This window comes from Poecilia mexicana, unplaced genomic scaffold (genome assembly GCF_051168715.1).
Source record: "Poecilia mexicana isolate PSO_F unplaced genomic scaffold, ASM5116871v1 scaffold_18, whole genome shotgun sequence".
NCBI classification, from domain to species: Eukaryota; Metazoa; Chordata; class Actinopteri; order Cyprinodontiformes; family Poeciliidae; genus Poecilia; species Poecilia mexicana.
In genome coordinates this window covers 22,505,313-22,532,828 of record NW_028263387.1, presented here as the reverse complement: position 1 = coordinate 22,532,828, position 27,516 = coordinate 22,505,313, and the positions used below count along the sequence as shown (strand labels likewise).

General features: G+C 39.2%; 1 protein-coding gene across 1 annotated transcript in view; it reads right to left on the bottom strand.

Annotated features, from left to right (window-relative positions):
• The window catches only part of dachb (dachshund b), a 93,542-nt gene extending 66,785 nt beyond the window's left edge, over window positions 1-26,757 (bottom strand). Inside the window, exon 1 of the mRNA XM_014989465.2 lies at window positions 24,578-26,757. Coding sequence (XP_014844951.2) covers window positions 24,578-25,188 — 611 coding nt within the window. The 5' untranslated portion in view covers window positions 25,189-26,757. The remainder of the gene's footprint in view (window positions 1-24,577) is intronic.
• Window positions 26,758-27,516: the final 759 nt, after the last annotated feature.

Here is a 27,516-nt window from a genome sequence, read left to right as displayed (position 1 = left end):
CAAATATGCAACCAAAAGAAAGAAAAAGCTCAACTAAAAGTGGAGTTTCACCTAATTGAGTATCTATCTTCCTGCCTGTCTGTCCATCAGCGTATGTGTAGCAGCATTGTTGTAGTTAACACAACCTCAGACAGGCTGATAATAGAGCAGCTGGAGCATGAAATCTCTCAGAAAGGAGGATGAGAGAGAAAGAGAAAAAGACGAGCCAGGCCAGGCAGAGACACAGATAAGAAACAGGAGGATGAAACCAACATCTGAGTACAGAGAGAGAAACCAAAACGCACAAGAACAGAGGAGCGGGGGGTCGCCGTTTGGGCCCAAAGAGTGCGACTCAGGGTCAGAGCGAGAGGGCAAGCAGGATGGGGGCGGGCGGCGAGAAAGAAACAGACACCAAATTCATTGTTTTCATTGTCTAATTCGAAGAGGGAGATGGTTCTGGACGGACGGGGGAGGAAGAGGAGTAAAAGCCATTCGCATGTTCCCACTTTGGAGTTCTGGTTTTAAAACGTGAGACTGGTTCGTCTTCAGAGCAGCTGGATTCCCACAGCTCCAAATGCTCTTTATTTACATTCCTATAATTCAGCTGCTGGGTTTTTTCTTTTTATTGAAACTGTCCACGAATCATCTGACGACCTCCGAGGGTCAGAAGCATTTAGATGTTACAATAAAGTGATAAGACGAAGGATGAGACCAACATCTGGTGACGAAAACTCAACTTTTAACCCGACTTTGCTTACGTGACTTTTTAGAGAAGACCCTCCTGGGACTTAGTTTACTTTATTTAAAGAGGCAAATGTTTTTAGTTGCTATGGGAGATTTTTTATTTCCTCTCTTCCAGAAACCTTTTTCCTCAACAAATAGTCTGACATTTCCCATCACAGCTTTTATTAAATAAAAAAAACGAAACAATACACTTTGAAGGTTTCTGACTTGGAAAGCAAAACAATGTTTTTAAGATTACAGCTCACTGTTAGACCTTCCAACTCAAAGGCAACAAATTCTAGTTTTTGGCATAAAATTAAGAGCCAATCCTCTAAAATATTTGCTCCATAAACATAAAACAGCTCAAACTTAATGCCAATATGTGGACAAAAATCATACTTTTAGTTTATTTAGTACAATTTTTCATTTTTTTGTGCTTCCAAAGCCTGAAAATTAATTGTGATTACTCGTGATTAATCACGATTAATTGATTTTTCAAAGAATCGTCAACTAACCGAATAATCAATCGTTTGCTGGAGTATACAGACTTAACAACAACACATTTAGTCGTTATTAAGCCAAAATTGGGAAAAAAAAGTATACTTTTAGCACTTAAAATATATAAAAACAATTTGTCTGCAAATATGTTCTACAAAGAACTCATGAAGTAGCACTTTTAGCTGCACCTGGTTCAAATTTTGTAAAAAAAATAAAATAAAATTTTTTTAAAAAGCACCTTTTGCTATTCAATGATTAATCGGTTAATCCAAAGATTAATTAGTAGAATAATCTATTGTATTGACACCATGTCAATACAGTAGAAGCATTTTTGTTGCTACTACTTTGCTACAAATGATCAAACATACACTAAAGGACTGCAGGGAATTCTGGGTAAATTCAACCAAAACAAACACGCTAGTTTAGCGTTAGCGGCAGAACTGGACAAAAGAGAAATCCTACAACCATTAAAATCTGACGCTACTCCATTTTTGTTCACATTTTGTGAAGAAGGAAGTTGCGCTCAGTGTCTTCTTCAGAGGTTTTTGTGTTGTTTCCTTCAAACAAAGGAGCAGCGCTCCCACAGGCCAAGAGGGGAACAGGTTTCTCAATTAGTTTGGTTTGTTTGACACAGAGCAGTTGAAAAATAACAAATGTTGCAATTTTGGTCCTACATCGAACCAGGTCTACCAGTGTGAAAACAACTTCAGCAACTCTCTGGATTATTCTAAATGAACAGAACATTTGATGATTAAGTATCTTGATTTATTAATATCCAGTTGATATTCAGAATAAAACTAATTTGTACTGTAAAATTAGTTTTTTATGGTCTAGAAAGTCACATAAAAAAAAAACTGAAGTCCATCTTTTGCAAAACTCCTCTGCAAGTCGCCGGGATTTTGACTTAAACTGAGACATGAGAAAGACAGGATATGATAATTCAGTGTTATTGGGATCCATCATGAATCACTGTTGGATTTAATGGAAGGATCTTTTCTGTCTGAATGAGCGGTGTTCATGGGAGTCAGACCCTTACAGACAGGATGTTGCAGCAGTAACTTGTTGCAGAAGAGCTAAAACGTGTCTCTTCTGGTCACATCATGAATGAAGCAAGCAACAGTATGTCATAAAATGTCATTTTCTGTGTGTTTCCGCTTTTCTCCTGCAGCGTTACATAAACTTTTCAGACTGGTGAAGCAACCTGAAAACGGTGAGAAAAGCTTCACGCATAGATCTTTGAGTTTTTTGTTAGTTTCATTGGACTTTATTGCTAAATGGAGTTTAACTCTGCTTCCTGATGACCACAGCGCGCCCCCGTCTAAATGTCCCAGGCAGAGGCTAAATTTATCCACAGTCGGGGGGGAAAAAAGGCTAAAAGCCCCTGATATAGTCTGCATAAACACACACTGCCTTTATTTCTGCTCCAAGTGCACTGACTCTTTAAGAATGGCGCTGTATATATATCCAACAAAATGTTTCACGAACATGTTTACAACTGTTTTTTAATGACTTCCTGTTGCACATTCTCACACTCCCACTCAGGCTCGGCTCGGCTCGGCTCGGCTGGGAGGTCGCTGCCTTGCCCACTGGCACGGCCGTGAACCTTACACAACAAGAGGAAGTCTTTCATTTCTACCCTCATTAAGAGAATTAGCTTTGGATTCCACTACACACCACGGATATAGCTAATAAACTTATTTTTTCCCACTAAATGCCAACATTTAGAGCAGAAATTAAACTTCCTTCACGTCTCCACAGAAAATCCGTGTTGTAAATGACAAAGCTCTGAAACTAAAAATATAACCAATATCAAGCCCAAAACATTCTTATCACTTAAAGTCTGTAAATGATTGCCAACTATCCCAAAGTTGGATGAATGGAAGAGGCAGAAAATGTAGGTCTGATATGCAAACCAGTGAACTTTTACCACCATAACAACCTAGAAAAAACACAATCTGCTATTGGAATATCACTGGGAAAGCACTGTATTCATCCAGCTAATGGTTTGCATAATAACCTCTGCAAACAAGCACACAGCACTGCATTTATACACAGTGGCATTGATTAAAAAGAGACACAATTTAACTGGCATGAAGAACAAGTTCCTCCTTGTGGAGCGGTCTCCGGTCCACTTGGCGTTCACATTCAAACCGCACCAGAGTCCACTTCAGCCGAACTGATAACTACGTTTTCAGGCGGACCAGAGTTCACTTTCTTGTTGCTCAATTACAATTTCAATCCTCTCCAAATGAACTGAACTTTCTATAGAGATGCACCGATCCAATATTAATATCGGTACCGATATTGAAAAATATTCTAGATTGAGCATCGATGACGTCTATCTGCGCAGATCTTTTCACTCTAGTTCTATTCGTTGAGCTCTTAGTGGCGTCACGTTTTATTATTTATTTTACATTTTATTTAAAAGTCCTAATTTCACTTTCTGAACCATCTGAAGGAAGATTTGTTGCAGTTTGAACAAGGCAGGCAACCTATTATTTTTATCAGTTTGAGTTTCTGTATTATTTATTTTGCATTGGTTGTTACTGGGTTGAATGGTTTTAAATGTTTGACCAAGCTTGTGAAGCCATTGGTGTATCTTACTGTGCTGTAGTGGGCAGAGTTATCAAATAAACATGTAACTCAGGGTGTTTAAGAAAGAAAGAAACGTTTTAAGGTAATTTAGCTCTATTTTTCTGTTCCAGGTTGGCAAACCTCAGATATCGGAAGTGAAAAAAGTGGATTCTTACGTTTTAAACAAACAAACTGTAGTTTGATTGAAGCGGATTAATCAGAACTGGTGTGAATGCAAGAAAAAAAAAAAAAAAAAGAAAAGCTGCTCCTGCTCCAGCATTTCAGACCATCTGGCTAAAGATTAATTTGTCTGGAGCGTTTCGGATCCTTTGAGAAAGTTTCAAATGAAACGAGACGATCCACAATGAGCAGAATCAAGCTGCACAAACACCGGACACAAAGAACCAAAGGTTACAAACACAAAGTAACAACCACAAAAAAATAAAAAATTAAAGAGAAAGTCAAGCAGAACACACACGGCTCCCTGCCTCACACACAGATAGGAGTTGTTGCTTACATAGACGCTCTTACCATCCTGTAAACTGCAATAAAGCCAAACACACACACAGACGCACCGTAAATCTCACCGTAATACGCCCTCCGAGTGTACGAGTGTGTGTGTGTGGATGTGTGTTTTATAGGTGTTGTAAATTTGGCTGCCGGCGTTGTTTTTATCAGCATATTCGCAAGCTGTTTAGCCAACGGTGCAGATGTCACTGTTACAGCCACACACACACTCACACACATGCACACACACGCACACACCTACACACGCACACACGCACACACACGCACCTACACACACACCTACACACACAGGGCGTTTGACGCTGTTTATACAGTGTGGTATGTGTGTCTAATCCCATCTAAATTCACCTGGCTGTGTGTGTGTGTGTGTGTGTGTGTGTGTGTGTGTGTGTGTGCGCGCGTGTGTGTAAGCAACATTTGCATCTGCCTGCGTAAGCCCGACTCGTTTTCAAACTTATGCGTGTTCGCAGTGTGAAGGTCAGCGCAGGAGTGTGAGGAGAGTGTGTGTGCGCTCGCCGATGTGTGTGTGAGTGTTATTTGATTAATGCTGAGAACCGTGGAGTGTTTAGAAAGAGGTCGTGACCTTTCAGCTTCCATTCAATCAGACAGCCAGGCAGAGAATACCTCCATCCTCCTCTTTTTTCCCTCTTGCCCCTCTCTTTCTTCTGGCTTTTTTTTTTTTTTTGGCCCCTTGAGAATCTGATAAGCCTTAGTCAGCACACACACACACACACACACACACACACACACACACACACACACACACACTTCACAGATATGCTCACACCAAATGCTAATAAAACAGAGACACGTTTACCTGAAGTGCAGGGATGACGCCTAAACGCCCCGGCTCAAAGGATTTTATTGTTTCATGTGGAAATCAGGGATGATTTTAGAGGTTTGGTTGAGAAAATAAGAATAAACTGAAACATTTTAATTTATAAATGTTTATGGACAATCACACTGCTACTGTTAGTGACTGATAATGACGAAGCACCTTGATAAAACAGTCCTGAACAGAGAGGTAAACGCAATAAACCCACAGTGATTGCCCAGGTTGATGGTCTAAAATACCTTTAGTCCAATTAAGATGAAAAAATAAAACTTTTAGTAGAAATAGTGTGAACATAATTAAACACTTGACCCTAACCAAGTTTTATCAGATTTTTTAGCTTTTTTTACCCATTTAATGTTTGTTGCTTCATTGGTCAATGGTCATAATGGTCAAATTGATCAGCAAAGCACATTGTTACTGTCAATATAAAATCAATAATCGTCCCTCCAGGAAAGTACGATGTTGTAATCACAACTTCTAATCTGAATTCAATTATTATTCACAAGTTTTTCACAGGTTTGTTATCACAACGTTTTTGTTTCCAACCAATCACTGAAACTCGGCTGAATTTCGACCAATCACCTTCCAGCTTAACTTCCTGTTTCATGACGTTTAACCTGAAAGTTTAACCTGAAATATGAAAGCATGTTTTGCTTTTGTTGCAAAAAAGCATTTTGAGATGATTTGTAACACAGTGTAAATATTTATGTTAACTTGAATGATCGATAAAGATTCTTCTTTTGAACTTTAAAAACTCCTCAGGATATTTTGTTTAAATTAAAGGTGCCACTTCAAGAAGGTACCTAAAACATTATTTTAAACTGAATATTAACGGTTCGATTCCTTAAGCTTATGTGCAGCAATTCCTACTTTTTATAAGACCAGATAATGGCAGAATTAGAGCTTAAAAGAGTTGCAGCTTTTTGAAAATCAGTCATTTTAGGCCACAACAATCAAAAAACATCCCAACATCTTGGGGAGACTGATAAATATTATTTTAGACTATTTAATCAATTTATTATTAGCTGCTTTTTTGTACAAAACCTCGTGTCTTTCTTGAAGATGTATTCCTTTCTGCAGCTGTAAAAAATAAAAATCAATAATAATCTCAGATATTATAGCAACTCCGTTTGATTCTCATCTACCTTCAGCGCTCAGTCTGGGGTTTCTCCCATTGAGCTAAATTTCTCCAGTTGAATTTCAACCAGACCCATCAAAGAAAGAGAAGGAGAAGTGAAATTGAAGACACTGAATTTTTAAAAATGAAACGTAATTTTCCAGTAGTTGTAGTTTGACGATGGTGGAAGTGAACGAAGTTATTGAGTTCATGTTGGTCACACTTCCAAATACTGAGCAAATAAAATCAGAGCCAGAGGAATGCTTAAGACATTTAATTGCTGGCAAAGACGTCGTTTGATTGGTCACTTCTGGCTTCGCAGTGGGAGATGATTGTTCATGTCTGGTAACCTTCATAGCGTTGATTTCTTCACAATCGATACAAACGTCACAGCCAAACGTTTGCAATTTGGCAAAATTAAAACTTCAAATTCAAATTCAAAAAATACTTAATTGATCCCGAAGTAAAATTAAACTTTTCAGCAAGAAATTGGAGTTTGTTCTAAGTCAATACTTCCTTAATTTTGATGAAAAGGTCCCACTTATAACATGGGAAAAATGTCTTGCTTAATCTGTACTTTTTCATCCAAACTAAGTATTTATTGACTTAAAACAAACTCTTATATTATGCTGAAAAGTTCGTTTTAATCAGAGGTGGGCAAAGCAGCCAAAAATTTAATTCAAGTAAGAGAAGCTCTACATCAACATATTTTTACTCAGGTAAAAGTAAAAAGTAGTCGTCCAAGAAATTACTCAAGAATTTAAAAAGTATTTGATAAAAAGTTCACACAAGAAGTGAGTAACTGGTCAAATTATCCATCATTTAACATTTAAAAATTACATATTCAGATGGACCAAAATATAAAGTTAGGTGGACATTTTGGTATTTTAAGGACAAAAATGACAATAATTCATATGAGTAACAGAAAATAACAAAATCAGGGAAAAGGAAACGTTTCCAAATCAGTTTCTTTCAATAAAAAAAACTGATGAAACTTTAACAAAAACCGCAGGCGTGTGGTAAATGTTTGGTTAAAACATGTTTCTTTTTCACACAGTGGGTAGAAAATCCAGAAATTTCACTCGAGTAAAAATACTTCATAATACAATTACTCAAGTAAATGTAACTCAGCTTGTAAGTCTGTTTTGTCTTATTCCAAGCGTACCAAGATATTTGCTCTAGAAACTAAACCAAAATACTTGGTACATGTTGTGTAGAAATGATGGCTCAGAAACCGTTCCGATGAGCCCGAAACGTCTTCAGGTGATGAGATGTTCTACAGCTACGGACTGGCGATAGGTGAGCTTTTATCCAACCATCTCGTCTGAGTCGACACTTTCTTTTTTGCTCACGTTTCCCCCCAGTCATCTCTTTCCCTTCCTCCTCCACTATCTGTTAATTTGCTCTCCATCGCTCTCTCTTTGAACCTCTCCTTTAGCCCCTGCAGCCCCAGCCAATTACCCACTGTTTGTCCACCCGTTTTCAATAAAAACACCGCTTCCCTCCCTCTATTCCTTCCCCTGCTTCACTCCTTTTTTATTTCCTTCCTCCCTTCGTCTACCCCTCCCTCTTCCGTCCACTCCTCCCGCGCCCCCTTCGTTCTCTTTTTTCATTTTTAATTAACTTCTTTTGTAAGTTAGAGGCAACCCCCCTCTCCGTTCCTTCAACATGCCTCTTGCACTCCCACACTCGCCTCGCCGCCGTTCTCACAAACACACACTCGTTAGTGTGGGGCCGCGGCGCACAAAACGCACATGTAAATGGAGGTTAAACATGCTATTTACATATCAATTACAGCCAGACACCGAATCAATGATTAATGCGATCTTAGATTAGCGCAGAGCCGCTGTCTGCGGGCGTTTCGCTGCTGTGTCCAACCAGTTTGAGATTTCGTAAATTTGATTAAGATTTGAAGGGTTTATATTCAAAGCTAATGGATTTTGATTACTTTCGGTCCTTGAATCACTGACTTGTGTCAGCTGGTATCATTTAGGGATAAACTCAGTGTTTCTCTGCTGTCTGACTGGAAGCTGGTGTGTCAAACGTGAAGATTTTACACACCAGATTAAGATTTAGTCAAACCAAGGGCGTTAAAAAACGATGCTTTCGAGAACAGCTTTAAAAATAAATAAATATGAATGTTTTTACTTAAATAAACAAAAATGACCCAAATAGCTTTTATCCAACATTATCCAGGCCTGAATCAGTTTGATGAAAATCACAAATGAAGATAAGTGACAAAGTCCTCTTAAAATGCATTTAATTATTTTCTTCAGACACTCCAGGAATAACAAAGTGGCCATAACCGGTTATGGCCACTCTGGCGGCCAGATGTTTGAATATTTATCAAATTATGCATAAACTGAGATCATCTACTGTTATTACCTATGAATATTCTTCATAAATATACTTTTCAATGGTCATTTCCAAAACTCTGCAGTTCAGTTATGCTTAATTTTAAGCTCCTGGTAATAAATTTGGTTACTTCAGATTAGATCATAAAATTAACAGTTCAACATACCTAAACTTCAGACCTAAATTATTTTAAAGCCTTTTTTGTCCTAAATGGTAGAAATTAACCAGGGTTTTGTTTTCTAAATGTTTTTATACTAATTGACGTGACATCTTAATGGGAAAGTGGCTTTTTTACATTAAATTGTTGCACCATTGGTTTTAGCGGAAGTTAGCATTCAAGCTAACTGCTACATGCTCTAGAAATATAATTATTTTTAGTGTTTCAGTCATGAATTAGAATATTTTAGTTAAATAACAGGTTACACAGGGTGTTTATAAGATAAACGATGATTAAAAATGCTAATTTTAAGTGTTTTCAGCTTTTATCAGGTCAGCTATGTCTAACCTAGCTAACCTTAGCTAAGTTTTTATGAGACAGACATCAAATCTATATTCAATGTTCAGAATAGATTGAAAATCAATCAGTTAATAAAATGGAGCAACTATTTAGCAAATAAACTTTTGTGTTTATATTTATGGTTATTTGAACCTCCAAGCTTGTAAAACAGGTTAGCTAGGTAAAACCACTACATAGCTGTCAGAGTTAGCTTCTTACATCTGCCTGTAAATATTTACATTAACACATAATTAAAGCAACCCTTCAATCAATATGACTGAGCAAAATAAAAAATATTTTAAATTATTAAAAGTAGATCTTTTTTTAGTAATTTATTTTTAGATTTGAAATCAATCAATAAATCAAAAGGTTTCTATAATTTAATCAATGATTTGTGCTTCTGTTTATGGTCATTTGAACCTCCAGGCTAGTAAAAATCATTAGCTAGGTAACACAGCTAGCTGGCTAGCTGCTACAGGTAGCTTCTTATGTCTGCTTGTAAAAATTACAAGATTAAAGCAACACTTAAATCATTATGATTTAGCAAAATAGAAAATATGCATCTTTGGCAAACAATTTGTAAAAAGCAAGTATTTTGACTTCTTTTTTCAATTGGAAATTAAATTATCTGCACAATGTAACATCTATTTTTTTTAAATACAGTTTGATCAGCCTGCTAGCCAAACTTACAACTGAAACATCGTTTGTAAAAATAAAGCTGAAAGCAGACTGCCAATTAGCAGAAAAAATAGTCAAATGAAACCATTTAAAGTTAACACAACAGAACCACACATTTCCTATAAAAACCGGCCTGAGCCATAATTAAAAAACACAGTTAATGAATGAACAGTTTGGGTCTTTATGAGTGACTGCTCTGTGTTTCACTGTGCTTTCATGTTACAGTATGTGGTTTTATTGGCTTCACTGTGCTTTTATGTTAGGTTGCAGTATGTGACTTTACTGGCTTTACCTGTGGTTTAATTTCACTTTATTATCCTCCTGCAGGGAATTTATGCGTTATGTTTTTACTTTGATTCTTTATAACTCACACACAGGTGTGTTTTTTTTAAACATCTTGTCAAAGTGGAGCCGTACTGTAGCGTAATTTCACTTAGAATAAACATTTTTTCCACACAGACTCATGTGACACTAATATGTCAAGCATGTAGAGAAATAGCAGGAACAGAAATAAGAAAGAGAAATAAAAAGACTCTGAAATGTTGCACAAACTGGGGCCAGTTGTATTGACACAAGCAGGGACACCCACCAAACAAACACACACACTCACACACGCAGCATGAAGGGTTTTTTTGACAGTGAAGTATGTATTGTTGCATTGTTTCCTTTGAGTAGAAAATTACAGTGGGCCGTATCGCTTCAATGACAAGCTATCAAAACGACAGCATGTCTGCCAGCGCGCACACAAACAGCAGCATTCAGTGGGAAATCACATATATGGGCGAGTTAAGATGCAAATACACTTACACACAGATGTACCATGCGGCTGCTGAATGACAAGCTCATGGCTAAAAAAGCAACGTCTTCACATATTCACACGAGGAACCCTTCCTGCTGCTGACGACTGACAAAACAACAGGGAGGGCTTTACTGGCTGCAAAAAAATATTTAAAAAATGTAAATATAAGGACAGAACAAGTCATTTTTATGCTAATGCGCAGGTGTGGGTAAAGTTTAGTAAGTCGGAATGACATTTTAAAATACCATTCCTGATTCTGGCATGGCAACGTTGAGGAAGAGCGTAAATGTTAACTTCAAAAGCGGAGCGTTTCAAGGGCTCATTGTGCCTCATAATAGGACCACAGAGAGATTTGGGCTTTTAAAGTGAAAGGAGGCTTAACCAACCAGAGTGAAGATCATCTACGGAGAAGACAATGGGGGATATAAAACAGACAACTGTTGACCAAAACTAGCTCTTTATGTTGGCTTGGGGCTGAAGGGGGGAAAGTCCCAGCCCGTCATTCAGGGGGAGTTTGGCTGCAGCACGGACAGGTCACCACCGTCAGAGCGCCCACACACCACGAACAAAGGAGCAACTCAACATCATCACTGAATCAACAGTCGTGTTTCTGGACTGGGAAACGGACCAGCTATCAGTTCACCGCCGCGGGTTTCCGTCCCAAAGGTTGGAAGTCCTTCGAATGAGATGCAAGAGAAAGAGGCAAAGTTTACTGCAGGTGTTTGGAGCACAGATGGTTCAACCGGATGAAAGAAAACTCCGATGGTACTGAACCTTTCCAATCATTTAGGCCACTCAGAACAGTTTAAACCTTTTAGACTGAGGATCCCTTAACCCATTAACTCTCGCAGTCCACATAACTTTAAACTGCACTATTTTCTTCTGCACTATTCAATACGAAATGATCCACCCAGTTCTATCCATTGTGTTTGCAGATTAAATCACTTTAAATAAAAGCAACAGCAGCAGACGTGTGTGTGAGCAGAGCGTTAAAGTGGTAAAAACGAAGAACAGTTCTCCCCAGCTGAGACTCGTTCACAGCTTAGAGCCGTTTAGTTCATCTGTCCAGAAAGTCCAGTTTGTTTGGGGAGGAGCGATCAAACTCTTTTACATTTCGTGAAGAAGGACGCTGTGCTCATGTCTTTTTTGAACGTTTTTGTGTCATTTCCTTCAGTGACTCTTGGTGAAGCGCCCCCGCAGGTGAGGAGGGGAACAGCAAAAGAGGACTGGGTGATTCTTACATATTTGCGAAGGTAGATTGGATCGATGGATCAGATCGGTTTCACATGCAGCCAATCGTCGAATTAATGCAGATCAGGGCTGATTTATCAATGAACTCAATCTTCCACCACTGAATTCAAAGATGTGAATTTTATCAATAAAACAAGAAGCAATTATTCCGTCACAGCAACTAAACTTCATAATGTAGATATAATCACTGCAAACTGATTTCAGAGACAGTTTGTGATCCATCGTCTAAGTAGGAGAAACAGATCTAGTCACAAAAAGTTTGAGTTTATTTCACAGCGCTTATGAAAATGAATTGTAATGAATTCACGGAGAAAGTTTGAAGCATGTATTTCTTAAAATGCTGTTTGTAATTTTTATTACAATACAAACAGTTTAAAACCATAAAGCTTCACACTGAAGGAAGGTTTTATTCCCCAAGTATTACATCTCAACCGTGACGTTTTTCAAGAATAACTTTCTCATTTCTTTGTTTATGCTTCAGTAATCTAGTCAAACCACAGAGGGGCAAATAACGGCTCCAGAAAACCACTCTCCTTCCTGGAAAAGGTTCCTGCAGTGGAAAACAAAGTCATCCACTGTGTCAAAACTAAAATGTTGGAAACCAGTTTTTCTAATCCAGTACAGCAGTCCAACACCGAATACATTTGAGGCGTTGTGGTTTGTACCCAGCCACAAACGTGCGTTGTCAATATTCAAAGTAAAGAGAAACTTCACTGATTTTAACAGAATAATTTTAGTTTCGGGTCCACTGACTTAGATTTCCCAGATTCAGGTGAAGACTTCAAGTCTTGATGAGAGAAATCTGTAATTTTCATGACTAACTTGTCAAATCCCGATCTGCACTTGGCGGAGAGTGTTTGTTATAACTTCATTTTCTTGTCCCGAATCTTTTTATACGTAAACAAAAGAAGAAACAACAGAAGTTTGGAAAGTTGGCAGTCGACTGAAGCGCTAACATGTTTGTTTGCTCACACACACACACACACACACACACACACACACACACACACACACACACACGCACGCACACACACACACACACACACTTATCCAAACTGATGAGAACTCCTTCCTCCATAAACGTCTCAGTCGGTTTAACCACTGTTATTATTCTAATCATGATGACATGTTTCTAAATGGATTATTATACGTTTGCATTAATAACAAGCTGTCTGGGAAGGATTTTTGACGCGCGGGGTGGTGATGAGCGCACACACACCCAGGCACACACACACACACACACACCTACACGCACACACACACACACACCTACACACTCTCTGAAAACCAGGCGCTTTCTTAAAAACTGAAAAATGGAGAATGTTTTGAAGGAAAAGCGTCTTAAACCCGTTACGAGGCAGAACACTTGTAGGCTTCCTGACATGTTCCTGCACTCCTATTACAAATTACAAAGTTTTAAGTGATAATTTGGTGAAGTTGCTGGTGGGCGACACACACGTGGTGGATGTGCATGTATGCTCTTGTCATGTTTTTAATTGATTTCTGCTATAATTATGTTTGTAATAACACACTGACAAACAGACACTCTGCCTCTCTCAGAGTGGATGATAATTACGTTTTCTTCCTGTTTTTATTAATAACATGTTGTCTGTTGGGGGAGAGCACACACACATCACCCGTCATCCCCTCGCTGCCCTCTCTTTACCCTCTCTCAACTCTTCTTCTCTGCTCTCCCTTTCATCTCCTCCTTCGCCTCTGACCTCCTCGCTCTCCTCCTCCTCGCTGCCTCTCTCTTTGATATCGCGGCTCACGGACGCCGCTCGCCGTAAACTGTAAATCTGTCGCCCGCTTTTCTTTTTCTTTCCCCTCTTAAAACGCGCGCGCGCACCTCTGACAAGCTGTCACAATAAATAGAGATAAGACCAGGTGGAGGGAGGGAGGGAGGAGTAAATGACAAGAAGATTGAATAAAAAACAGAACGGAGAGGAGGAAGAGATAAAACGAGCAGAACGGGGGAAGAAAGAGGGAAGAAATGGGATTAAACTCGGCGAGAAGAGGAGGTGAGAGGAAGAGTTGAGATATGACGGAGGGAGGAGGCGGGATAGAGAGATTACCAGGTGAACGAGAGGAAAAGCTGTTGCGACACTCCCTAATGCAATTTCTAAACCAATCTGCTAAGTGCACCTAAGAGACTGTGTGTTTGTGTGCTGAAGTGTGTGCTCACAGGAATCTAATAATCTTGTTGCAGACAACAACCCATCCTCCTTCATCTTTCACCTACTCCAAGCCTTCATCTCTCCCTGCTGCCTGGACTGCTTCCTCTACAAACCAGACACATCTGGGGAGGGAAGAAAGACGTTTCTAGCAGCTGTTCACGCCAAACTGGAGCCGTTTTACTGGGGAAGATGGAGGTTTGTAAAAACAGGTTTAAAAAGTGTTCAAATCAGCGTTAAACTTTTGGTTCTCACAGTTTTTGGTACATGAAAAACTCTAATGACTAAATATGTAAGCTTGTTTTTCAAATGGTGTGACGGTTTTTTAAATACTTTTTAAATATTTGAAGGAAATGCAGCTGAAATTCATCAGCGCAAAGCTACTTGACATCCTATTGGCTGCTGCCTGAAAAGCAACCAATCCAATAGCGCCATTCATTTTCCTCGTCTCTGATTGGCTGCAGCTCTAAGGGGGAATAAGGAAGACTTCAGATATCCTGCAGAAGTGCTAAGACGGTTTCCACTGTGCATATTGATGCATATTGAGCTATATTTGGTGATTTTAGACATTTACTCCCTAATCTACACGAAACCCCTCAAAAAATACACATATTCTTTGTGATAAGTGTGTATCAAAACATTATTTTCTGGGCAGTAAGATTTATTTTAGTTATATAACTAAATTTAGCTTTTGTTTTAGTGTTTTATCTATATTGTGTTGTTGGGTATTTTTTGTGAACAGATTTAGAGAAATGAACAACGTTTCTCTTTACGCTGATGATTAACTGCTATTTATTTAAAACCGCCAAAACTTTGCAACCGTTTCTACTGTCGTTTCTTGCCCACGTTTCTGGGTATAAATTTGGACATCGGTGATTTTAGACCCCCTCGTTCTCCTGAACATCTCCTCAGTAACATCTTCTTGCTTTATGAAAAGTTTCAGACGCATTTCATTCATTAAAACGACGCCGTCGTTTGGACTAACCAGGCATAAAGAGCCTCACCAGTCGGTCTAATCTTTTGCTGTTCCAAACTAGAAGGCTAAAAACATTGAAGATTATTAACTCAAGACCAAAACATCTTATTATCAGTTTATATGAAAATTAAGATTATTTACTGATATTTTGCTGGTGGATGTGCTTGAAATTGAGTATAGCGATTATCAGGACAACATTACTTTGTTTCTGTGCCTAATAAATGAACCTAATAATTATCTCTGCTGGGGTTACCATGCAGCTGAGACTCTGCCCTGTAGCTGCCCAGATGTTGGCTGCAATAAATAATTTAGATGTTGGCTCAACTAAAAAAGAAAGATGAAGAAACCAAAAAGAAGCTGAGAATGCGCATTTTCTGTTTTTTTCACGCAAACAAAGAGCAGTTTCAGTTGCTGAAAACTTGCAGACTGAAACAGCCTTTGTGAAACACTATCTATTTCCAACACACACACACACACACTGACCTGCCTCTCCCCTCTCGATGTTTTGTTCAATTCTCACACACACACACACACACACACACACGCGCACACACACACACACACACACACACACACACACACACACACACGCGCAGCAACGAAGAGGATCGGTTCTTTTCCATGGTGACAGAGGGTCATATTTCTTGCTTTGATCTTCACCTCTCCCTCTGTGATCCTTCACTCTCCTCTGTTTTCATACAGAAAACAGAGACAAGGGGGAGAGAGAGAGCATCTTTGCTGCGTCTCTCGCCCCGGCTGGTCGGTAGGACGGTAACTGAAGCATGAAACCACTTTTTCGGCCCCTGAGACACGCAGGCACACACACTCAGCCACCAGGTTGCAGGAAGGCAAACTGTGAAAAACATTAAACTGAACACAAGATGTGAAAAAGCTGCTCACTTTACACCAGACATGTTAGTGATAACCCAGGATGAGCCGAGCGCGATTTAAAGAGACAGATTCAAACAACGAGTTGAAGCAAAAGCTTTTAAAAGGAAGACAAGAAAGAATCTGGAGTAAATGTTAAGTTTTCTATCTAAACACTTTTTAACAGTTCTTACATGTATGCTTTTAAAGTAAAAGTCGTAATTATAGTAGTACTGTGCAACTTTAGTATTTATTGATCATAACCGAACACTACGGAAGAAAAAGTCAAGTAAAATCTGAACTTTTTAGACAATTAATATATAAACATTTTTTTATCCCATGAAATTACACACTATATAATAATAATATTTTTTGGGCACCCACTTAATTCTTATAATATTACGGCTTCATTTTTGTTGTCTTACAACTTTATTCTCGTATTATTAAAAAATGTTCTCATTGTGTTACGACTTCATTCTCATAATATTTACCATTTTAGTAGAATCATAACTTTATTCTCAAAGTATTACAACTTCATTCACATTGCAACTTAATTCTCAAATTATTAAAACTTTAGTCTAATATTATAACTTTATTATCATGTTATTACCACTTTATTCTTGTATTATTACAAATTTAGTCTAATATAACTATTATGTTACCACTTTATTCTTGTATTATTACGACCTTAGTCTTGTATTATAATTTTATTCTCATCACTTCAAAAACAAAATTGTCTTGGTCTGGCCCTAATACTTGCCTGAGTTGCTTTAGCCAATCAAATCACGCCGTTTTGATCACATGACATCAGGGCATTGGGTTGGGCCAGAGGTGCCCAACCCAACGCTAACTAGCTAACTAATTTAGCTAGTTAGCATCTCAGAACAGGAGCGTCTTCAGATGTGAGTAGCGTTCTAGTCGTCATCAGCTCAGTCAAACATTTCACCCACTTAATACTCAAATGTCCGTCAAGAAGTCCCTGCTGTTCTGATGAAATTATCTTTGCTTACTTATCTTCATTAGCCATGCTAACCAGCTAACTGCTAAGAGCTAACACTGGCCTAGCGCAACGTACTGGTGTCGCATGTTCAAAGGAGCGTGATTTGATTTGCTAAAAGCCAATCAGTTTTAGTTTGGGTTACCAGAAGGTCGTCATTTGCACGCAAAGCTTTGCAGGTGAACCTGAAGTAAAAAACAAAGTTAATAAACTCGATGTATCTGATTCTACTGAGACTAGATTTCTACCTTAAAACACAAACAAGGACTTCGTTATACTAGGTAGAAAACTGCTTCATTAACTGACAATCGTTTTCAAGATAATCCCCAACTTTAGCTGCTTCAGAAACGACCCGAGGCGATCCGACCGGCCGGCTGCTGGCCACCAACACACTCCGTCACACTGCGGCGGGGTGACCTCGGCTCCCCGCCGGCCAGCGCTTTAACCTTTATCAATTAACCAGCAGCACAAAGCGGAGCTGAAACCAGACACACGGACAGAAACGACGCGCACGAACCCCGGCGAGACACACAAAACCAAGCGCACACATGTAACCAGAGCCGGAGTGACAACTGATAGCTCTGTTTGTGCTTTCTAGATTGTCTCTCACACACACACCTCGACAAGCAGGCACAACAACTGACCACATTTCAGCCCGTGTGTGTTTTCACAAACCACTGTGTTCCATTAAAAAAACTTAATGCTCCATGCAAAAGAATGAAGAACAGCACAACGACGGAAAGAGTTCACGCTGCGTGTGTGGAGCTTCTTCTGCAACGCTTCAACAAACCAAAACGACTTCTCTCCCCCCTGAGTTACAGACAATACAACCTCCATCATCGGTGTGGGTGTGTGTGCACCGCTGTGATGGCTGTGTGTGTGTGTGTGGGCTCTAACAGCCTGTCGTGATAAGGAGAGCCCAGAATAACACTCCGACATCAGCAACCCTCCCTCCTGTCACTCACTATCGATTCTTCCTCTCACACACACCCGGACACACACAGAAAACCAAAGAGGTGACAAGGAAGCAGAAAACACTCCGTCGCTCTCGCTCAGATCAAAAGCGGCGCGTCCTTCAATTAAAAGCTGCGTGAATATGGGCCAAACTTTAAATCGGGGTTGCCACACTTATCACACTTCAACTTCAGAACATTTGACTTCAAATTTACACGATTTTATTGTATTTTTTAAACATAAAGAACAAACTTTATGTACAGTATCAATCATTCAGAGTCGAATGTCAGGAAAAGTCGTTGGTCTGACTGGTTTATGGTCCAAATCACAAGTTTCAGAGAAAGTCTGTCTATGCTTTATAGAAAAGTTTGTCCAAAAAACAAACTTTTCTCGTCTTCTGGCCAGGCAGAAGTTTTTCAAGTTTTGCCCATTCAGAATCAGAGAAACACATTTAATAAACTTCTGACATGTTTAAATCTGCCTTTAGAATCGTCACATCCAGCTTAACGGTGTTTTGCACCACCCAGATGGAGAAATTCAACGTTCTTTAATATAAATGTAGCTCAGTTAATCTATTAAGATCTATTTTTCACCTTCTAAGATGAGTGGGATTTTGTTTGTAAGTAATTTATTAATTTTGATCAATCAAAGATCAACTTGAAAATCAAGCTAAATACTTTATGGCAGAAAGGGGCCATGTTTGTGATAGTTTATTTGATCTTTTAGACAGCATAACATGGCGTACAGTCTGGATAAATTACTCTATTCGCATGTTTTTTGTTCTTTGTCATAAATTTCCATCATTTTAAAGCTTTACCAGTAAATCTGTCATATTTTCCAATAAAACTGCTCCAATCATTATTGTTAGGGATAAAAAAATATAAACATAAATCATCTTGCTCCTGCTGATTGATTTAAACTGTGATCGTTGCAGGATCTAAGGCCTTGTTGTGTCTCTGCAACAGCTCTGAGCGTTCACACCACTGCAGGAGGCCACAACAAAATTAGCCCAACAGACTCCATCCAACGTCTGCGTTATATTTATTCAGTTCATTTTGATTTGTGACTTTAAAATCATAATTGATTCAATTAAACCAGATTAGTGGCTAATTGAAAATAATTCTTGTGAATTTGTAAACCAAATTGCCCCAATGTATCACTGTTCAGACGTTACTTATGAAACATAATCAGCTTCATTGAACATCTTTCTGCACACAAAGCCACAAAAAGCATCGGACAATCCCTGTTATATTGTTTATCTGGCAGGAGTTTGGTTACCTGGTAGAAAATAAAGACGACAGAGAAGATAAATGATTTATATCCACTGTAATTCAAATTCAAAAAAACTTTATTGATCCCAAAGGAAAATTAAATGAGAGTAAGAACACATAAAGTCACCGAATCTTGCATTAAGTTAAAGCGCTAATAGGGTAGCTAATTTCTCATTTAGCGTTTTTGCTAACTTTGAAAAACATTGAGCACGCTTTGCGTCCTCGGATTAATTCTAATTTACTGATTTGTTTTCATTTGAATAGTTTAACATACATGTTCAAATTTTGGTTATCAACTCTTAAATTTTCTTCAAGATAAACATTTACATTCATGCTTTTATTCTGAAGTGGGTGAATTCTGTTTACACAGCAGTTCCACTTACTCTCCTCGAGTTTATTCTATACCCAGCATGCATTGCTCCACAGTAAAGTTTAAAATCTATCGATGTCCAGCGCGCTTTCTGACCACTAAATTAGCAACAGCATTAGCATTAATCCACAAATATAAAACTGAAACTATGAGTGAAAGGTTTGTTCCAAAGCGTCACTTCCTGAAGCTTTAACATGCGGATAGAAGTGCAGTAACAAATTTGACCCTGTTGAGGGCGACATAACGTGTTGAAGTTAGCGTTTTAGCATTAGCTTCTGCTAAATTCCATGTTATGTAGCTCATTAGCGTTAGCAGATCTAATGTTCAGGTTTAGTGCTTTACAGTTAACGCAACTAACTTTTAAGCTAGCAGTGCTGACTTCTAATCCACAACTTTATATAAATGTCAAACTAAAGAAATATTTCATCATATTTTAAGAAATCTGAACTGTGTTTTGTTGTTCTTAGTTCAGTCTCACTCAAAGATCCACGAAGGCTGAAGTTCTAAAACTTTTAGATGCTTCAACACATCAGATTTAAGTAACTAAGTCATTAACATGACGTGGTAGAACTGGATTTCCCAATTATTCAGACTCCTACAAACCCATAAATGTTAAAAAGTGAAGAAAAATAAATCAGCAGACTTAATAAAGCCACTGAGATGACATCATCAGCTTTAAATTGCTCTCCTAATGTTTGGTTTCTCAACAAGACGTGTGGGAATGTTGTTTTTAACGGCACAAATTTCTCACTTTCCCCCGTTCTCCCGCCCCGGTGACGCGGCGGATCCTTAATAATCCCGCATCGAAACCACTTCAAATTAAAAGGAAACAAAACACGGGTCAACGAAAACCGTCGTCGGGGAGCACAAGTGGATTTAGGAGGTAATCGTGTTTACGCACACAGAAACACAAACACTCGCATGGATTACAGAGGAGATGAAGTATGTTGGAGCACAGCGGGAGTTTTCTTTCTCTCCGTTTGTGTTATTATTTAATTTCTCCGCTTTTCTTTTCCCAGAGCTTTAAAGAGGGCAAAACGGAGGAGGAGGAGGAAGAGGAGGAGGAGGAAGAGGAGGCATTAGAAGAATGTCAATATGATTGGAGGAAGAGGAGTGTGTGTTCGCTGCGCGTTCAGCAACAATAGCTCTCCAGCCGTGTTGTTCCATGTGCATTCACATGATCCATTATTACCTCTGACATGTACCGCTGGGCGAGCGAGGGAGAGAGAGGGAGACAGAGAGAGAGAGAGAAATGACTGAGAGGAATAAAGAAGAGACAGAGATGCACCTGTGATTGTGTAAGTCAGCAGAAGACAAAAATGACAACATTCAATCCTTTATAAACTGCAGGACAGTGTGTGTGTGTGTGTGTGTGTGTGTGTGTGTGTGTGGGTGTGTGTGTGTGTAGGTGTGTGTGTGTGTAGGTGTGTGTGTCTGAAAGTAGAGGTCACACACCAAGGATCCACAGCAACGCAACTCGGTCAATTATTAGCCGAAAACCGTTCGTCTGTCGTCTGCAACAACTAAAAAAGCCCAACTGGGACCAAAACCAGAGTTCCCAACAAAAGGAGAAATTCCCAGGACTTTCCAGGATGATTCCAGGATTACAGTGGAGCCTCAATGTTTTACATCTGATTTGTTTTATCAGGGAGGAAGAACAGGAAAAACCGCAGAGCATTTCTAAAAGGTTCGCCAGATTTGAATGAAGGAAGGAAGAAAAAGATAGAAAAATAAGGTTTGAGGGAAGGATGGACAAAAGAAAGGAAGGAAGGATAGAATGTTAAAATATGATGAAAGAAGAACTAAAAGATAGAAATGAAGGAAATATGGAAGAATGGAAGAAAGAAGTAAAACAAAATGAAATGCAGAAGGAATAAAAGGAAGAATTAAAAAAGAAAAGAAAGGAAGGATTGAAGGAAGTACTAAAGAAATAAAGAAAAAGAAAGACAGGAAAAATAGAAAGATAGAGGAAACACTAAAGAAAGAATGGTGAAGAAAGGATGAAGGAATTGAAGATGGGATGAAGGAAGGATTGGGTGAAGGATGGAAAAACAGCTGAAAGAAAGAAAATCTGAATCAAGGAATAACTGATAGGAGGAAACGCTGAGTGAAGCAACAAAGTACTGAAGGAAGAACTGATGAAAGGAAGGAGATAAAGTTCCTTCCCTTTTCTCTTCCATAACTGGAACAAATTTCCATCAAACTTCTCAGGAACTCTGAAGCGTTTCCACAGAGGAACGGTCTTCAGGTCGCTGCTTCATGTTTCTGATCCAAACGGCTGCATCTCCATGGCAACAGGTGGCCCTGTTCTGCTGATGACCCGTTTATTTAAATTATGTCTTTGTTAAAGCAGAGAAACACCTGAAACCTGCAGAAATCCGGTCCCTCCAGAACCAGAACCGCCCACAGACTCCATGATTAAACCGCTGACCAGGGGAGGAACCCAGAAGTTACTCCAGTGAGAGTAAAAAAGTATTTGGTAAAAACTCTGAGTAACTGATCAGATTATCAATCATTTAATATTTAAAAACTATATAATCAGACAAACCAAACTATAACGCCAGGCGGATAAAAATTACAATAATTCATATAAGTAATTAAAAAAATAACAAAAACAGGTAAAAGAAAATTTAGCAAATCAGTTTCTCTCAATAAAAAACTTCAGAAACTTTAACAAAACCTGCAGGTGAGTCTGTGTCTGGTGAAATTCTGGTTAAAACATGTTTGTTTTCATTCAGTGGGTAGAAAATGCAGACATTTTACTCAAGTAAGAGCAGAAATACTTCATAATACAATTACCCAAGTAAAAGTAAAAAGTACAGTGTAGTAAAAATATTGATAAAAGTACATTGTCTTGCAAAAACTCAAGTAAATGTAACTGAGTAAATGTAACTAGTTACTACCCAACCCTGCACATTACACTTTGAAGATTTCTCTCCAATATCTCAAACATGCATGACAATAAGCAACCAATCAAATTAAAAATCAGTGAAAATAAACCCAAAACGTTTCTCCCACATGTCTCCGCCCGCCTCGACGTTTCGACTGCTTCCTTTCCAGAGACGGAGCGATGGAAATATCCCGCTCCGGTGTAAAAATAAAGCCTGTTATCAGTTCTGTTAACACAAACAGAGTCCTCTGCACGCTCCAAAAGCGACTCCTCTGCATCCTGCTGCCAAAAACACGCTCTGCTAATTAGCTCTGTTCCTCACAGCTGACGCAGAAAAACACCAAATCTGGAGAACTCGACAAATTAAAAACACTTTTAGCACCGATTACAGGAAGACGGAAACAAAGATTTTGTTCTTTTCAACAGGAGATTTCAGAACAAACTGCAAAAAAAAAAAAAAAAACACTGGTTATCATCAGAACAGAGGCTGTGGCGTGTGTCCGCACACTGACTCACTCCAACGCTGCATTTCTGAGGAAACATCAACATTTTATTTGTTTTAGACATGAAAACCGTTTCTGACACTCACAGCCAGAGATAAAGTCTCCAAACTGCACGTCGTTTGCTTTCTGTGGTTCTACAAAAAGAAACAAATTTGATTATTTTCCTTCTTCCTTCAACGTCTCACACGACCAGCTGCAAAGTTAATCTAGAACTAAAGACACAGATTCGCTGTTCTCTTTGAGGTTACGAGATGTCTTCTTTTTTCTAACGAGAGGCAAACATGGCTGACCGAATCTCCATGTGATTTTTACTAAAAACAAAAAAAGTGTTTTTAAAAGCATGCTGTTGGGTTGATGTGTTTATAGACTGAAAACAGTGGAAGTTTGTACCTTTAATGCATTTAATTAACACTGGAAAAATGTGATTGTTTTTAGTATTTCACCTGCTGATTACCAATCAAAGAAATCAACACAAAAATGACAGATTCTAAGCTGTTTTTTAAAAATAATCTGCACAAACTTTACTTAAATATCTCATTTATTAAAGATAAATAATGTATTAAATGATATAATTACCTACAGAAACATCACAAATTATATAAAAATCTGTACTCAGATTTCAAGTCCCAAATGAGCAAAATGGTTTTTTAACAGCTTCTTTTCCAAACTATAACTCAAACCTGAACTGAATTACTCTAAAAAACTATAAAAAGACTTTTATGGTGATGGTTTGGACTCTTTTACACATTTACTCTGCAGTAAAAACAACAAAAGCAGGAAAACTGATGCAACTTAGGTTCTTTTTTTCTTTCTTGAGTGGTGTAAAATAAACACGTGACAAATAAAAGCATATGGACAAAATCTAAATGAAAATCCTATTAAGTGATTTTAATCTTTTACATAAAGTGTGGACTCAGCTGTCCTGGAAAATTATGACTTAAAATTGCAACGTATATCAGATCTTTGAGTCCTAACAGGCAGATTGGGTCGAAATGGTGCACAGCTACTTCCCTTGCAGTAAAAAAGACAGAAAAATGACTCAAAGTTGCGCAAAGTGCGTTTCTCCCGTCCTGAAACTCAATATGCCTCCCTGAAAGTTGCGCTTTGAACCCAAACCGATCCGGGTTCTCTGCTGGCTAATTGCAATATTTTTCCAGAATTAGTCGGAACCTTGATTTCGGATTGGATCGAAATGGATCATAAACAGTGCGGAGCCGCTTCCGCTGCAATAAAAAACGACAAAAGAAAAACTTTAAGTTGCGCAAAACGCGTTTCACCCTGTCCTAAAAATCAAGTTGCATCCCTGAAAGTTGTGCTTCGAACCCGAACCGAGGCGGTTTCTCTGCTAGAAAACATAAATGCAATATTTTTCCCAGGCGGAGTCGGAACCTTGAGTTCAGATTGAGTCGAATGGATAATAAACAGTACGGAGCTACTTCCCCTGCAATAAAAACGGCCAAAAACAAACTGTAAGTTGCATAAACACCTGAAACTCAAGTTGCATCCCTGAAAGAACCCGAACCGAGGCGGGTTCTCTGCTGGCTGTTTGCAATAATTTTCCAGATTGACTTCAGATTGGGTCGAAATGGATAATAAACAGTGCACAACTACTTCCCTTGCAATAAAAACCACAAAACAAAAAGTGCAAGTTGCGCAAAGTGCGTTTCTCCCGTCCTGAAACTCAAGTTGAATCCCTGAAAGTTGCGCTCTGAACCCGAACCGAGGCGGTTCCGCGGACTGACCTGGCGCTAGTGCAGTCCTGGTACAGCGTCTCGAAGTCCTTCCTGGAGATGAGCTTGCAGCGGTTCACGCCGGGCTGAATGGCGCCGAGCCCCCGCAGGACGCGCACCTGCTCCACGGTGCACACCACGGGCGTGATGTCCAGCCTCTTCAGCTTGGTGTAGACGGTGTGCAGCCCGCCCACCAGGTGCTTCAGGAAGAGGTCGAACACCTGCGGCAGGCAGATCAGCTCCTGCCCGTCCACGTTGAAGCTGGCCACCTTCACGCCGTGCACCTCCACCAGCTTGCACTCGCTGCACAGACCCGCGCCGGAGGAGGTCTGCACCAAGCCCGGCGAGCCGGGGGTCAGGCCGCTCAGCGAGCCGAGCCCGCCGAGGGAGCCCAGGGCGCCGCCCGGTCCGGGCAGGAAGGCGCTCAGCATGCTGCTGGTGAGCCGCGGGGACGGGGACAGCGAGTGGGAGTGGGAGTTGGAGTTGATGTGCGCCGGGCTGGAGGTGCTGGTGGACACCGCGGAGGAGGTGTGGAGCGCCTCCGGGGCGGAGCGGTAGAGCCCGACGGGAGTTTGCGTCCCCGAGCTCGGGGAGAGCAGCGGAGGAGAGCCGGTGAGCGACATGGAGGCGCTGAAGTGGGATGAGTGGGACAGTTTCCAGCTGGAAACCACTTGTTCCTCTGCTTTCCTCTTACTTTTCCACTCACTTTTCCTCTTCCTCTTTTATTCCTTTCCTCCTCTTCTTCTCAACTCTTGCAATCCGGGACAAAGTCTCGCTGTGGAAATCCGTGCGTGGACTGTCCGGTCTGTGCGTAAAGCAGCCTGGATCAGACTCCAGGTCAGCCTCCTCCTCCCGCGCGGGTAACAGACACGCCGATGGACCAATCAGAGCAGACCTGGAGAGGAAGGACCGTGCGTATGTGCGCGTGCGTCTATTATCGGTCGCATCTCTCTCTTTCATAAACTTTCTCACGAGCCGCTTCACTCTCTCCAAAACGGGAAGTTTGTGTTTTTCTTCCGCATCATTTTCGTCCCGACCTCGAACAAACAGCACGTGTTTGCTGAGAGCGCGCGCGCGCATGCGAGCGGCGTGTTTTGGTCAGTTGTTGCTCACGCGCGAGCTCTGGTGGCGGGACGGACGCACGTTCCCTAAATAACGACGATGAAGGTGAGTCAAAGTTTGGGAGAAGAAAAGGACGACCGAGGAAAAAAGAAAACAAGATAAAGGATAAAGAAAGAAAAGATCAAAAGGTTAAAACTAAATGATTATTTAGGAGCATTTCAGTCAATTAAAACATTGAAACTAAAATAAATTAATACGTAAATTCAGTCAATAATTTAATTTTAAAAATGTATATAACTTCAAACTTATTTTTATTTGAAATCTCTAAACTTTCCCCATCTCAGAAAGGCAAAAATGTTTGACTTATTTTGTATAAATACAAAAGTTTACTTTAAATATTTAGATTCTGTACGTGAAACTACAAAAACTACAAAAGGGAAGGAAGGAAGAAAACAAGGAAGGGAGCAAAAAGTGAAGATAAGGGAAGGAAGGAAGAAAGAAACAGATGGGGAAGTGATTGAAGGACAAAAAAGGAAGGAAAGAAGGAGGGGAAATAAGAATATAAGGATGGATGAGTGTCAGAAAGTCAAAAATAGAAAAGGAATTAAAGAAATACAAAAAGAAACTGAATGGAGGAAGGAAAGAAGGAAATATGGAACAGGAAATAAAGTTTGGAAAATATTTTTATTCTCTTTTTATAATACAGAATCAGAAAATCCTTAAATCACTTTGTAGAGATAATAGTCATATTCAGGAAGCTACAATATTTATGAAAAGTTAATTTATCTCTCCACCACACAGTGAAACACATTATATCGATTTACTACAGACTTGTGTTTTAAAACTGTTTTTATGATTTTCTGCTTACAGTGAATGAAAACATGACATTGAACATTAAAATATTCAAAATGTGACAAAATGTTCCTCAGAACATTATCTGATTTACTGAATATTAACTACAGAGTGAGAAGCTTTAACCATTTATTACTGCAAAGAAAAATCCAAAATTAAAGTTGCTGGCGAATCAGAAACAGTGACAAAATGGTCAATAATTTGGGCATTTTTAATTTTTGTGGTGTGGAAAATTAAATTTGCATCTCCATAAAATCTGGCAGCGAATGAAATAATAAAATACTCAAAAACAAGTGTTGATGTCATTTTCCAATTGAATAATACGTCTGCATTTGCTGGCTTTACAATCCTCTCATAGCTGCAGTTACCACTGTCACATGAGCCCCACACTTTCTCCTTCCACTAAACTTTCCAGTAATTTTGAATACAGTACTATGTGAACTGCCAGATTTTTTTTTAGCAAACAATAACTATCATCTGTTGAACTCAGCAATCTTGACCCTAAATTGTAAAAATAACTTAAGATGTGTGTTAGAAGTCTGTTTTTATTTGTAAACAATCATGTTATTTAACTGAAAAAGTGTCTTAAATCAATTTTTGTCATCTTAAATGACTAAAATAAATGAGTTTTTAAGGTTTACTTACTGTTCTAAACATGATAAAGACAAGAAAAGAAAGAAATAAAGAGATTTTATAATTGTAGAGAATAAAACTGAACTGGACAGAGAGTTTAGGATGAAAATGGAAATCTAAATGAGCCTGTGAGGATTTATACCACAGAAGAAGAAGATGAGGATTAGAGGAGAAAAGGCGACAGAAGAACAAAACCCAGAGAATTAGAAGTGAGCGTTTAAACAGTGAAATGGGATTGAGTGGTGTGGATTACAGGCAGACTGGGTTTCATAATCCTGTGTAATCTCATTACTCCGAGAGAGCCTGACTGAGCAGAAGAAAGGAAACAGACGAGGAGACTGAAGGAGACGTTAAAAACTCATCCAACAGGAAGTTGTTCTTTACTGGCTCAAATCTGTTTCACT